Here is a 12,760-nt window from a genome sequence, read left to right on the forward strand (position 1 = left end):
GTGGCTCAGGTGGCATGCAGACTACTCTCTTCCCTTCTGAACTTGGTGTTTCTCCATGGCGGCACTCTCCACACAACTGTCTGTGATGACCAGTTCTGTTGTCCATTCCGGTGGCCACTAGCCACGTGCGGCTTACTCAACAGTGGAGCGGAGTGAGAGCAAGGAGCTGAGTCCTCAGTCAGTCCACCTTTAGCCCGCCTGCCTAGTGCCTGCCTGGTACTGGGGTGACTTTCGCCCTTGGCCCCCAAAGACAGACTTGCCTGCTTTGTTTACTGCTTTGATTCCAGGGCCTGGAATGACGCCTGGCACATAGCAGGTGCTGAACAGTCCCCGTGCCTAGAACTGTAGCTATCAAGTCAACTGACTGTCACGGGGCTTAAGGATCAGACGGTGGGGGTGGCTGGCGGGAGTGTAGCGGCTTTAAGTGCACATGGCGAGAAGCACAGGGACCGACGCAAGGAGCCCCAGTTCCCCACCTGCAGGGGGGTCGTTTCACAAGCAATGAAGCAGGTCTGCAGGTGTCTGTCTTTCTCTCCCCCTCTCTGTCTTCCCCTCCTGTCTCCATTTCTCTCTGTCCTATCCAACAGCCACGGCAGCAATAGCAACAATAACAGTAACAATAACAACAAGGGCAACAAAATGGGAAAAATGGCCACCAGGAGCAGTGGATTCGTAGTGCAGGCGCTGAGCCCCGGCGATAACCCTTGAGGCAATAAATAAACAAACAAATAAATAAATAAGAATCAGATAGGTGCTCACTGCAAATAATTGTATTTCTCTGTTATAAGATGGACTTTTTTTCCCACATACAATTGTCAGTGAGAATTCTTTGAGCTACGCATGATAGCACGTTGGCAACTCTGAAAAGGAGGGACAGGTTTGGGAACGGTCCCTTTGCATACAGGGAGGGTCTGGGATAGGGTCTTTGGGAAGAGGACAGGAAACAGAACTTAAACATTTCCGGCCCATTTCCTGGGCATGTGGCCGTCAGCGTTTCTTATTTTGAGTCTCCAGTCCACAGTGGGTAGCCTTGGCTTTATCCACCCTCAGGGGTACAGGCTGCACATCTGTTTACATCATGCCATTTTAACAAGATTCAATCAGTGACGTGTGCCTGTGCATGCTTATTAAATTAGACTTGCAGGGATTTTATTCTGTCTGGTAGGAGGCTAGGAAATTACCAGGCGTCGTCTGTTTATGAGAGGACTGGATCCAGGTTCCTAGTGCTTGAGTCAGGGGTGGGTTAGCTCTGTGGCTGACCGTCATTGAGGGAAAGCTTGGATCTGTGGGGCAGGGTGGCTAGCCAGAGGCCGGTGAGGTATTTGGGCCAGTGTCCAAATAGAACACACCTAAATCACTTAGACGTTTGGACCTTTCTCCATTTATAAGGCCTCCAGGCATGGCGATTCCCAGCCTCCTTTAGTGGCAGTTTCCATCTCATTTATTTATTTGTTACCAGTGCACTGCTCAGCTCTGGTTTACGGATTGAATCTGGGACTTCAGAGCATGAGAGTCTTTGCAGAACCACTATGCTATCTGCCCCCGCCCTGTAGTTTTCTTTTCTTTTCTTTCTTTTTTTTTTTTTGTAATTTTTTTATTGGGGGATTAATGTTTTACATTTGCCAGTAAATACAACGGTTTGTACATGCATAACATTCTCAGTTTTACACATAACAATACAACCCCCACTAGGTCCTCTGTCATCCTTTTAGACCTGTACTCCCCCCCCCCGCCCCCAGTCTTTTACTCTGGTGCAGGACGCCAGCCATGCCGGCCACAGTCCACGTTCTGCTTTGTGCTTTCCCTTCTTCTTCTTCTTTTAAATTTCTTTTTTGGGGAATTAGTGTTTTACATTCGACAGTAAATGCAATAGTTTGTACATGCATAATAACATTTCCCAGTTTCCCATATAACAAGACAACCCCCACTAGGTCCTCTGTCATCCTTCATGGACCTGTATTCTCCCCACCCACCCCACTCCAGAGTCTTTTACTTTGGTGCAATACGCCAGCTCCAGTTCAGGTTCTACTTGTGCTTTCTCTTCTCTTGTTTTTCAGCATCTTCCTGAGAGTAAGATCATCCCATATTCATCCTTCTGCTTCTGACTTATTTCACTTAGCATGATTTCTTCAAGCTCCATCCAAGATGGGCTGAAAATGGTGAAGTCACCATTTTTTACAGCTGAGTAGTATTCCATTGTGTATATAGACCACAACTTGCTCAGCCACTCATCTGTTGTTGGACACCTGGGTTGCTTCCAGGTTTTGGCTATTATAAATTGTGCTGCCAAGAACATATGTGTACACAGATCTTTTCGGATGGGTGTGTTGGATTCCTTAGGATCTATGCCCAGGAGAGGAATTGCAGGGTCATATGGTAGGTCCATTGCCAGCCTTCTGAGAGTTCTCCAGACTGTTCTCCACAGAGGTTGGGCCCATTGACATTCCCACCAGCAGTGCAGGAGGGTTCCTTTGACCCCACACCCTCTCCAGCATTTGCTGCTCGTAGTTTTCATTTTTTAGAAACACTTATTATTACAAAATTTGAGATGGGGGGGCAGGTGGTAGCACAGCGGGTTAAGCACACAGGTGTGAAGCACAAGGACCTGCGGAAGGATCCCGGTTCGAGCCCTCGGCTCCCTACCTGCAAGGGGAGTCGCTTCACAGGCAATGAAGCAGGTCTGCAGGTGTCTGTCTTTCTCTCCCCCTCTGTCTTCCCCTCCCCTCTCGATTTCTCTCTAACCTATACGACAACAACAGCAATGACAATAACAGTAACAACAACAAAGGCAACTAAATGGGGAAAATGGCCTCCAGGAGCGGTGTGTTTGTGGTGGACAAAGGGGAAATCACTCACATGTGGAGGTGCATGCGCATGTGCCTGTACGTGCACTATGTGCACATTCTGGAGATACGAGCTCATGTCTGTGATACTCCCTTGAGCGGCTGGGGCCTAGACTCTTTTAAACTAGAGGCGCAGAGAACGTGCAGTTCTGCTCCCTCACCCGGACACCACAGAGAGCATTCCTTTCTCTTTTCTCATCACAGAGTAGACTCTCTTTATCCTTCTCTCTCTATTTTTTTTATTTATAATTTTTTAGTTTATTTTAACTAGAGAGAGAGAGAGGGAGAGACAGAGGGAAAGACACAGAGAGAAGGATCAGGGCCCTGCTCAGCTCTGGCTGATGGTGGTGCCGGGGATGGAACCTGGGACTTCAGAGCCTCAGTCATGAGAGCCTTTGTAGAACTGTGGTGCTGTCTCCCCAGTCCTGTAGTAGCTCTCAAACAGAGGTCCACCACGTGCCCACATCTCACGCCTGGCAGGCTTATTACATATGTGACTTTTCTGCTTCCAATCAGATCAGAACTCTCAGCTCCTGCCCCCGTCCCCAGCCTCCGAGGCTGCATTTAAAGCTATGACACCATAGCATTTGAGAGCAAGGCATCTGCTTCAGGATTCAGCTCCAAGTTCCGTTTCCTTGATTGGTCCTACTTGATTCATCAGCTTTTCTAGGGCAAAAGGACTGATCAGATCATTGTGTAACTTTTGTGTACTACTCAATACATATTCATATCAGATAGCTACACTGGTTTTTAAAAATTAATTTTCTTTTAAGACTGTTATTTATTGAGAGAGTGAGAGCAGAGCACTGCTTAGCTATGCTGTATTGTGGTCGTACCAAGGATTGAATCAGTGACCTCTGGGGCCTCAGGCATGAGAGTTGATGCTCTAACAGGCTGAGCTATCTCCCTAGCCCACCAAGCTAATTTCTCTACCTGAGTATCACCTTCTTGGTGGGTTAGCAGCAACTGGGCTTCAGGTAATAAGAACTAACTCAGGTTAGTGGAACTCAATGATTTATCGGGTTAGTTTCTTTCTAGAAGGCTATTTTAAAGGCCAGCACTAGGGTGTTCAGATTCCCCTGTGTAAAAAAGAATGAATCATGTCAACATTTTTTTGTTCTGTTCTATGAAAAACCCTTTGTTGACATTTTAATGGCTCTTCTGTGCACATGTTTCACTCTAAGATACCTTCTTTTTTTTTTTTTTTTTTGCACATGAGACGTAAACCTCCACACCACTGCACTTTGATATAAAATATAGTCAAGTAAATCAGGTTTGAAAAGTCTCTGCTTTCTTTGCTGCTACCCATGTTAGTGGTCTTCACCGTGAGTAGGTCAGTGAGAGCTGCTACCCATGTTAGTGGTCTTCACCGTGAGTAGGTTAGTGAGAGCTGGCTGTTTTGAAGGTGTTACACTCATTGTTTTGTTCATTCTTTGTTGATAGTTATTCCATACAAGCCCAACTTCTGCAATTACCCCTAAGAAGAGAGGGCTTCATCTTTTAATATGAGTGCTCATAAAGTGCCTCCCATGGCGGGCTTGCTTTAGAATGATAAAGTTTTCTGGATAAAACACATCACCCCAGTGACCTCCACTACTGCTGGTGTTAAGTCCTTAGCTGGGTTCCCTGACATGTTCTGCTAGGAAGGGAGAGGCACAACGCCACTGTAAACAAGCCACTTGGAGATGTCTGTGAAGCAGTGATGTGAGTGCACAGTAGACCATCTGACAACTGTGAGATGGACCCAAAGTCGCCAGTGTGCCTTGTGACTGGGTTCTGTGGCATGGGACGAAAGTTCTGGTGGCATTTCATTCACAGAGTCCAGAAGTGCTTCACCTTTCACAGCTGCGATTTATCTGAAGACGGTAAGCTCTGGGAAACCAAACACATGGTTCCCATGGTAGTGAAGGTCCTGGTGTTGAGGCTACACGTGAAGGTTTGGGTACACTTGCTTAATGATACGTGGGAACTGAAGACGCTGTTCTCTGTAAGCTGGGATTGAAGTTTGCATTTACCAACTTCAGTGATAAGGTGTCTGTGTTAAGTCCTTAGTATAAAAGTTCATACACTGGAGTTGGGTCTGAAAGTGCTTTGTCTGGATCAGTCACGTAGCTCCCTGGGCAGGGCACCTTGGGTGAGCCAGGTCTGAGCCCAGGCACCTCATGGGGCAGTTACAACGCTGGCAGAAGTATTATCCTCTCTTTCTTTATTTCTGCCTCACTGTTACTCTCTCCTTCTGTCTGGATGAAAACGTGGCCTGGAGTGGCGGAATGGCTGCGCCAGAGCTTTTAATTCTCACGTGGTTCTCTGGGCACAGCACAGAGACTTCTGGTTCCTTCTTTGCCACTCAAGGGGGAGTAGAGAGCAGATGCGAGTGGGGCTGTGACAGGTTCACTCCACCGGTTCTGGCATTGTCCCAGCTGCTCCTTGCTTCTCAAGAGGCTCGGCTATCGATGGTGACGATAAAAAGCACTATACAGGGAGTCAGGCGGTCGGTCGTGCAGCGGGTTAAGCGCATGTGGCGCAAAGCGCAAGGACTGGCGTTCAAGCCCCCGGCTCCCCACCTGCAGGGGAGTCGCTTCACAGGCGGTGAAGCAGGTCTGCAGGTGTCTGTCTTTCTCTCCCCCCAGTCTGTCTTCCCCTCCTCTCTCCATTTCTCTCTGTCCTATCCAACAATGACGACATCAACTACAACAACAACAACAATAATAACTATAACAACAATAAAAAAACAAGGGCAACAAAAGGGAACAAATAAATAAATATTAAATTAAAAAAGCATTCTACATCAGGGCAGACTCTGGTTTCATGTGTGGAAAACCTCCACTGATTTCATTGGCCAGTGGTGTTTTTTCATGTGGTACCTGGAATGAACCTAGGGCCTTGTGTTTTTGAGTTGCTTCCCTGGCTCAGTTTCTGATCTCTGTGTGTGTGTGTGTGTGTGCGTGTGTGTGTGTGTGCGTGTGTGTGTGTGTGCGTGTGCGTGTGCGTGTATGTGTGCGTGTGCGTGTGCGTGTGTGTGTGTGTGTGTCTCTCTCTAGAGAGAGAGAGAGATTGATGGAGGGAGAGGGGCCGGATGTTGGTCCACCTAGTTTACTGTTCAAGAACCCTGGCTCGAGCTCCTGGTCCCCGCCTGCAGGGGAAGCTTCACAAGTGGTGAAGCAGGGCTGCAGGCGTCTCTCTCTCTCTGTCTACCTCTATCTCTTCCTTCCCTCCCAATGTCTCCATCTCCATCTTAAATAAGTAAACGATATTAAAAAAGAGAGGTGGAGGAGAGGGAGGCCCAAGCACCCGTAGCAGCCATGTGCTCCTTCCGTTTCCTTCTATTTTTTAAATTTTTTATTTAATTAGATTAATTAATTTATTTTTCTGTTTTGCCTCCAGGCCTCTCGCTGGGGCTCGGTGGGCGTCTGCACTGTGGAGCCCCTGCTCCTAGTGGCCATTTTTCCATCGTGTTGCCCTTGTTGTGGTTTCTTCTATTTTCACTCTTGCTGCCGGTCTTTGTGTCGCCATGCAGTGCGGGGCGCAAGCTGCAGATTCGCGCTCCACCCGTGGGCCACTCCCTGCACCCTGACCGGGGCCGTTTGAAACGGTTTTCTTTCTCAGTTGTCCTAAGTGCCCATAGAGGTCGTGTCTAATTCTGAAATATTCTGGTTGCAGTGGGTTCCTCAAGGAGAGAAGGAGTTCCTGCCCATGTCAACCTGTCTGCATCGTCGATGCTAATGATTGCAATGCAGTACACCTCCAACCCAGGTGAGTGCGTGCGCGTGTGAGCGTCCTGCCTGGTTCCGGAACCAGTGACTGAAGAAGTTCTCCAGTGTGCAGGCTAGATTTTCTCACCTGAGAGACAGTGTCCTTGTAACACGACAGCTGCAGGTGCACTGGGAGGCTGGCTTTTAGTTGAAATAAATTTCCTTTGCCTGTTGCTGTTAGTACATGGTTTTAGAAAACTGACTGGAAATTGATTGAATGCAAGTCTATATAAATTGCTCAATTAGAAGTACAGAAATCACTTGCAATTCTTCTTAACACTAACCATTGTTAATGTTTTCTGAATTTGCTATTCTATTGCATTATGAGTATCCTTGAGCATAATAAATCCCACACATCATTTCCTTAGAACAGATTCATAATAGGGTTAAAGGGGGGGCCGGGTGGTGGTGCACCTGGTTGAGCGCATGCATGAGCAAGGACCTGGGTTCGAGCCCCCAGTCCTCACCTGCAGGGGGAAAGCTTTGCGAGTAGTGAAGCAGTGCTGCAGGTGTTTTGCTGTCTCTCTGTCTCTATCACTCCCTTCTGGCTGTTTCTATCCAATAAATAAAGATTTAAAAGAAAGATACTTTTAAAAAAAGGGTTAAAGGGATTGAAAAAAATTTATTATTTCTACCAATTATAACTTGTTATTGATATTATCATGCACTTTGTATGGAATTGGTTAGATGAAAAATAACACCATGTTTTGGTTTCTGGTTCATGAACCCCAATGGTGTTTTTACCTGCTTTGTTTGACTTCTGTTCAGCAGTTCTGCTGCAGACAGACTTTAAAAAAACCCACCTAAGAAGGAAAGGACTGTTGGCACTGACAAGAATTCAAGCCCACTTCTCCCAGTGAGGTAGAGCTGGAGAGAGATGGGGAGAGAGACAGAAAGAGAAGCAGACACTCCCATATTGCTTCACAGCTGTGAGGCTTCTGAATACGAGTGTTCACACATTGTGAGCAAGTCTTGAATTCAGGTCCTCACACTTGGTAAGGTGTGCCTTCTACTGTGTGTCTATCTCCAAAACCCTGGCTGCATTGTTTTCAATATAACAATAGCAGCAGCAGCAGCAGCAGCAGCAGCAGCAGCAGCAGCAGCAGCAGCAGCAGCAGCAAGTTTTCATCTCAGGCTAAGGAAAAAAGTCTTATTTCAGAATCCCAACGCTTGTGACTCTAGAGTGCTATCCTCTATCTAGGAAGCCCCTTGTAACCATTACATTGATTTAAGAGATGCATGTATTTAGGGAAGGTTTACAGTGTGCTGTTTGACTCAAAGGCTCCTGAAAACATCGCTTGTTTTTGTCTTGGGGAAACACTTTTGTATGGAATTTCACCAGTTGAGGTCTCACCAGGAAGCTCTGGTCCTCATGCCTTTTTCACTTTTGTCACCAGAGTTACTGCTGGGGCTCGGTGACTGTATGGCTCCATTGTTGCCGGTGATCATTTAAAAAATCTTTTCTCTAGGTAGAGAGTGAGAGGCAGAGAGAAAAAGAGACAGAGAAAAGGAGAGATCCCACAGCCCTGCCCCTCCACTCATGAAGTGTCCCCTCTGCAGGTGCTCCCACGTGGCTCCCTGGGCCTCACGCCGAGGCCTTCACACTGGCAGTGTGTGCTCTAGTGGGTGCTGGTGTCCGGTCCTCATCTTTTCAGGAATGGCACGTGCTTGGGGGCATTGGAGACAAGGTGCTTGTTTGCTCACCACTGAGCTCACCTGTCTAATTGCCCGTCACATAAGCTTGAAACAAGTCCCCTGGCTTCCCTACGACTGCTCTTCCTCTCCTGCCAGGTGGGAAGCGTGCCTGAGTACCTTAGGAGGTGGCTGCAAGGCTTTCAGGGGCATGTGAGTGACAGGTGCATAAGAGACACGCAGCGGACAGCAGCTTGTCCGTACAGTCTGTGTGTGAACACTTGCATGAGAAGCTCCTGCTGCTTCCAGATTTCTATCTTCCTCTGTTCCTGGGGGACTGTTCCTTGCCAGATGTCTGTTCTGAGAATTACGTTCGGGACTTTGGACTAGCCTAGTGCTGGGAGACACTTCTGCGTGCGGGTGCTTTGGCCTCCTGCTGACCTTTCTCCTAGACCGCGGTTCTTTCTAATGTGCCCACACAGCACTCCAGGGACTTCAGATGTCCTCTGTACAGCGGCCTCACCGCAGCAGTTCTGCTCTCAGCTGGTGACAGGGGGTGGGACTCCCTGTGCCATTCTCGGTGCTCCCATGGGGTGCTAGGACTTGAACCCAGGCCCTCACACATGTTTTGCCCGTCTCCCACCCTCTGGCCCTTGGACCTTTATTGTTATTTGGGAGAGACAGCAGGTGACTGCCGGGAACCTGAAGCTGATTCCATGTTAGGCCACAGGCCTGTCCTTGTTCGGGCAGTAGGCGTTTGTGCTGCAGACGGCTGGAAATGGGAAGCATGGGCTTCTGTGGAGCTCCAGTGAATTCATACATGGCAGCCATTTGTGCGTGTAAAACATGAAAATGTCCAAGTAAATGTTACTGAAAGTATTCATGCACTACAGGGAGAATGCTGTGGACTGAAATGACCAGAAAAGGCTTCATGTCCCTGGGTGCAGGGTGGCTCTCAGTCTGGGTGTTTTTGGCTGAGAGGCAGGGGGACCTTCAGGGAGGGAGCAGTTTAAGCAAAGGGCCTCTTGGGGTCTGTTCATAGGGCAGTCACAGAGGGCGCCACTCACATTTCTCCTTTGTCGCTGAGCATTGAGACAGGGGACCTGGAAGGGGCAGCAAGGCTACTGAGAGAGCATCCTACATGTTGTGTGAGGGAGTGGTGCAGCCTAGGCTAGGGCTCTTTGTGTTGACTGCCTCTCCGAACGGCTGAAATACACACACTGTAACCTCTGTGACGATTCTCTGTGCCAGAACACAGTGCAAGTAAATCAGCTTCTTTAGGGAAAGGGGGAGAGAGAGAGAGAGAGAGAGCGAGGGAAAGAGAGAGAGAGAGAGAAAGAGAGAGAGAGAGTTAGGGTGATGGTATTGGGATTTGTAGAATGAAGCTGAAATTCAGAACACTGCCAAGGGGCAATGAATGTTGAGCCTAGAGGTCAGTGTCCAGTGACACTCGCTGACTTTGATGTAGAAAGAAACTGATGTTATATGAGTTTAGATTGTGTACGAGAGATCACGGATTAAGATGTGGGCTGGGCTTATCAGGGTTTCAGAGGCGAGAAGGGATGAATTTGCCAGGGAAAAAGAAACTCTTTCTTAGGATGGGTTTGGCTGACCAACTGGGGCATTTAAAAAAAATTATTGGGTAGAGACAGAAATCGAGGGAAGGGGGAGGGAGGGAGAGAGACAGAGAGACATCTGCAGCTCTGCTTCACCAGCCACAAAGCTTTCCCTCTGCAGGTGGGAAAAACCTGGGTCCTTGCACACTGTAATATGTGCACTAACCAGGCACGTCACCACTCGGCCCAGGGGTGTTTGTTAAACTATGCTTATTGTTCCTTGAGAGGAAGTAAGCTTTATCAGCTCTGAGGTTGCACCTGTGTGTGTCCTGGTCTTCTAAATTTCCAAGATGGTTGCTGTAGTGAGGCCCTAGTGTTCCTGCAGCCACACCCCCAAAAGGGGCAGGGGCAGCGTCAGCCAGGGTCACCTGGTGTGCTGATTTCATTTTGTGCGAGTGAAACAGGAGGTCTCAGAAGCCCCTCCGCAGATGCTGTTAGATCGTACTGCCCAGAGCCGAATCCGCGGCTGCTGTTAGAGGCAGGGGCCTGGGAGACAGCTGGCTTTGCAGCCTGTGTAGGGAGATGGGCGAGAGCGAGGGCTGTGGACCTTGACTAGCAAGGCCGTGTCTCCCACAGGCAGTGGGACAGGTAGTGAGCGCAGGGAGACAGTGCTGTGAAGGAAGCTGTGAGCAGCTGAAAGTCTAGGGAGAGCCAGAGTGAAAATTCTCTTTGGCTGGAACAACACAGAAGCCGCCGGGGACTAGAGAGGTCTGCTTCCTGACCTGATAGACTTGGAGTTGGGCTAGGGGAGACAGAGAGCATCTTGGCTGAGGGAGTTGGGCTAGGGGAGACAGAAAGCACCTTGGCTGAGGGAGTTGGGCTAGGGGAGACAGAGAGCATCTTGGCTGAGGGAGTTGGGCTAGGGGAGACAGAAAGCACCTTGGCTGAGGGAGTTGGGCTAGGGGAGACAGAGAGCATCTTGGCTGAGGGAGTTGGGCTAGGGGAGACAGAGAGCATCTTGGCTGAGGGAGTTGGGCTAGGGGAGACAGAGAGCATCTTGGCTGAGGGAGTTGGGCTAGGGGAGACAGAAAGCATCTTGGCTGAGGGAGTTGGGCTAGGGGAGACAGAGAGCATCTTGGCTGAGGGAGTTGGGCTAGGGGAGACAGAGAGCATCTTGGCTGAGGGAGTTGGGCTAGGGGAGACAGAGAGCACCTTGGCTGAGGGAGTTGGGCTAGGGGAGACAGAGAGCACCTTGGCTGAGGGAGTTGGGCTAGGGGAGACAGAGAGCACCTTGGCTGAGGGAGTTGGGCTAGGGGAGACAGAAAGCACCTTGGCTGAGGGAGTTGGGCTAGGGGAGACAGAGAGCACCTTGGCTGAGGGAGTTGGGCTAGGGGAGACAGAGAGCACCTTGGCTGAGGGAGTTGGGCTAGGGGAGACAGAGAGCACCTTGGCTGAGGGAGTTGGGCTAGGGGAGACAGAGAGCATCTTGGCTGAGGGAGTTGGGCTAGGGGAGACAGAAAGCACCTTGGCTGAGGGAGTTGGGCTAGGGGAGACAGAGAGCATCTTGGCTGAGGGAGTTGGGCTAGGGGAGACAGAGAGCATCTTGGCTGAGGGAGTTGGGCTAGGGGAGACAGAGAGCATCTTGGCTGAGGGAGTTGGGCTAGGGGAGACAGAGAGCATCTTGGCTGAGGGAGTTGGGCTAGGGGAGACAGAGAGCACCTTGGCTGAGGGAGTTGGGCTAGGGGAGACAGAGAGCACCTTGGCTGAGGGAGTTGGGCTAGGGGAGACAGAGAGCATCTTGGCTGAGGGAGTTGGGCTAGGGGAGACAGAAAGCATCTTGGCTGAGGGAGTTGGGCTAGGGGAGACAGAAAGCACCTTGGCTGAGGGAGTTGGGCTAGGGGAGACAGAGAGCATCTTGGCTGAGGGAGTTGGGCTAGGGGAGACAGAGAGCATCTTGGCTGAGGGAGTTGGGCTAGGGGAGACAGAGAGCATCTTGGCTGAGGGAGTTGGGCTAGGGGAGACAGAGAGCATCTTGGCTGAGGGAGTTGGGCTAGGGGAGACAGAGAGCACCTTGGCTGAGGGAGTTGGGCTAGGGGAGACAGAGAGCACCTTGGCTGAGGGAGTTGGGCTAGGGGAGACAGAGAGCACCTTGGCTGAGGGAGTTGGGCTAGGGGAGACAGAGAGCACCTTGGCTGAGGGAGTTGGGCTAGGGGAGACAGAAAGCACCTTGGCTGAGGGAGTTGGGCTAGGGGAGACAGAGAGCATCTTGGCTGAGGGAGTTGGGCTAGGGGAGACAGAGAGCATCTTGGCTGAGGGAGTTGGGCTAGGGGAGACAGAAAGCACCTTGGCTGAGGGAGTTGGGCTAGGGGAGACAGAGAGCACCTTGGCTGAGGGAGTTGGGCTAGGGGAGACAGAGAGCACCTTGGCTGAGGGAGTTGGGCTAGGGGAGACAGAAAGCACCTTGGCTGAGGGAGTTGGGCTAGGGGAGACAGAGAGCACCTTGGCTGAGGGAGTTGGGCTAGGGGAGACAGAGAGCACCTTGGCTGAGGGAGTTGGGCTAGGGGAGACAGAGAGCACCTTGGCTGAGGGAGTTGGGCTAGGGGAGACAGAGAGCATCTTGGCTGAGGGAGTTGGGCTAGGGGAGACAGAGAGCATCTTGGCTGAGGGAGTTGGGCTAGGGGAGACAGAGAGCATCTTGGCTGAGGGAGTTGGGCTAGGGGAGACAGAGAGCACCTTGGCTGAGGGAGTTGGGCTAGGGGAGACAGAGAGCACCTTGGCTGAGGGAGTTGGGCTAGGGGAGACAGAGAGCATCTTGGCTGAGGGAGTTGGGCTAGGGGAGACAGAAAGCATCTTGGCTGAGGGAGTTGGGCTAGGGGAGACAGAAAGCACCTTGGCTGAGGGAGTTGGGCTAGGGGAGACAGAGAGCATCTTGGCTGAGGGAGTTGGGCTAGGGGAGACAGAGAGCATCTTGGCTGAG

At 50.4% G+C, this 12,760-nt stretch overlaps 1 protein-coding gene across 9 annotated transcripts in view; it reads left to right on the forward strand.

The window, feature by feature from the left end:
- Positions 1-12,760, forward strand: part of UNC79 (unc-79 homolog, NALCN channel complex subunit) — a 198,914-nt gene that overhangs the window by 46,875 nt on the left and 139,279 nt on the right. For all 9 annotated transcript variants that reach the window (XR_009547198.1, XM_060180972.1, XM_060180977.1 and 6 more), the window contains exon 5: positions 6,504-6,596. Coding sequence is in view for 8 of the 9 variants with exons in the window: in XM_060180972.1 (XP_060036955.1) it covers positions 6,504-6,596 (93 nt within the window). In the remaining variant the exon portion in view is untranslated. The remainder of the gene's footprint in view (positions 1-6,503; positions 6,597-12,760) is intronic.

Source organism: Erinaceus europaeus, chromosome 22 (genome assembly GCF_950295315.1).
Source record: "Erinaceus europaeus chromosome 22, mEriEur2.1, whole genome shotgun sequence".
Classification (NCBI taxonomy): Eukaryota; Metazoa; Chordata; class Mammalia; order Eulipotyphla; family Erinaceidae; genus Erinaceus; species Erinaceus europaeus.